Source organism: Chondrus crispus, genomic scaffold (assembly GCF_000350225.1).
Source record: "Chondrus crispus Stackhouse genomic scaffold, scaffold_84, whole genome shotgun sequence".
In the NCBI taxonomy this organism is placed as follows: domain Eukaryota; phylum Rhodophyta; class Florideophyceae; order Gigartinales; family Gigartinaceae; genus Chondrus; species Chondrus crispus.
In genome coordinates, this window is record NW_005178758.1 from 303,954 (window position 1) to 305,807 (window position 1,854).

Genomic DNA, 1,854 nt, shown 5'->3' on the forward strand with positions numbered 1-1,854 from the left:
ACACGCCTCAACGCCCGGCCGCCTTACGCATTCCGCCATGGCACGCACCTCTTGTCAATTCCCACACGCCTGGTCCTCCCACGCCTCGTCAATTCCCTCTATTCCGCTGTCCTGAAGGACCGTGCCTTCCACTGTACGTGCCCTCGATACCTCGTAAAACTCCCCCGCCCTAAATCTACCGTTCCCGCACTAATCCCTTTGCTTCAACACAACATAAAAGCAACCCTCGCCCCGCCATCGCCTTCCTTTTTCCCTTTTCCGCCACCTAACCTCCCCAATTCTTCCCGCCAACCTTCCCGATCCCTCACACCAGCCATGGCTTCCTTCCTAACACCGCTGGCCCTCCTTACGCTTGTGCTGGCCGTCTCTTGCATGCCGGCACCCACGTCCGTCCCCACTGCCGGCAACTCAACCGCCGCAATGGCTGAGAAAAGGAAACGCTGCCTCAATTCCCTCCCCCTCGTGTGCAACGTCGTTGCGACCAAGGGCTACAATTGCACCGGCTACGTCAAATTCGACCCCGTCTTCATCATGAACCGGCGCGGGATGCCCTCCTGCCACGCACGTGTCCGTGCAAACCTCAAAGGCTTGTCCCCCGGCCGCCACGGCTTCCACATCCACACCTACGGCGACATCCGCGGGCTGGACGGCTCCTCCACCGGTGGTCATTTCACTAACGTCAAGGGAGACGATCTTCCGCATGGGTATGCGTCGTCGCCCGCACGACACATGGGCGACCTTAACAACGTCATGGCCAGGGCGAATGGGGAGGCTAAATACTCTAGGGAAGATAACGTGATTAGGTTGGGCGCCATTCGGGGGAGGGGCATCACCATCCATCAAGACAGGGATATGGGGCCCGGCTCCCAGCCCTCGGGTGCAGCTGGGGATAGAGTGGGCACTTGTGTTATTGGGTATGCTAACCCGGACGCATAAGTAGGAATTGGGGATATGTAGTTGTGCAGAGTGCAAGTTTTTTTTTTTTCGAGTGCTTGTTGTAGAGTCGTGGATGCTAAGATTGAGGTATTTGGGGAGGAAGGCGATGTCACTGTTGTTAATTTTCTTGTAAACGAGAAGCCTGCGACTCCGACATCGAGTCTGCAGAAGTTTTTAACTCACTTGCTCCCCCTCTCTGTGCACATGTTCCTGTGCAGTAGATACCCTTGGTGCTCCCAGGGAAGCGCTGTAAACGCTGCGCATTCAGCGGACCTGTCCCGCCGTGAAGCGCTCGAGGATTCCCCAGTCAGTTTCCGCATCCAGAAATCAAGAAGGGAGATTGTGACGAAGTAAGTCTCGTGCCCCCGGTCGTCCCGCGGCGGCGGGGCGGCCGACGGCGCGCTTTTATTTGGTCCTGGCGCTGCTACCTACCTCAAATGGTGTGGTCTAGTCTGTGGCTGGCTTGTGGGTCATCACAGAGATTTTGCGTTTAAGGGGGCGATCAGGTTGCGGCGATCAGGTTCCGATTTCACCCGTCTGTTGCCACCAAAATGCATCCAGAAATCAAGAAAGGCAGTCTCTGTCAGCCGCCAGCTTACACCACCCGCGCCACCACCTTCTGTCAGCCCCCGCCATACTGTACACGACCCACTGCCTCCTTACACAATTCCTTACACCATCCCCCTTACAGCGCGCCGACGCAAATCTTCTTTTCGGCCCTTTCGGTTCGAATCAAGACCATCGCTGCGCTCATCCCGTCTCGCCGCCCTGCCAACCGCCACATCACCCCATGCCATGACGGCGTCCCCGCCGCCCGCGTCCGCGCCAGCGTCCGCACGCTCGGCCCTGCGCACTCTGCTGGCGCGCGGCCTGCCGCCGCACCACCCGGCCATCCTCACGCTGCTGTCGCTGTCCCAC

The 1,854-nt window shown here is 58.8% G+C and overlaps 1 protein-coding gene across 1 annotated transcript; it reads left to right on the forward strand.

Moving 5' to 3' along the window:
* Positions 1-315: 315 nt before the first annotated feature.
* Positions 316-1,290, forward strand: CHC_T00010182001 (potential copper-zinc superoxide dismutase, CuZn SOD2). Its single transcript, XM_005711494.1, has 2 exons — positions 316-914; positions 1,002-1,290. The coding sequence occupies exons 1-2, from the start codon at positions 316-318 to the stop codon at positions 1,288-1,290; spliced, it is 888 nt and encodes a 295-aa protein (XP_005711551.1).
* The last annotated feature ends 564 nt before the right edge of the window (positions 1,291-1,854 follow it).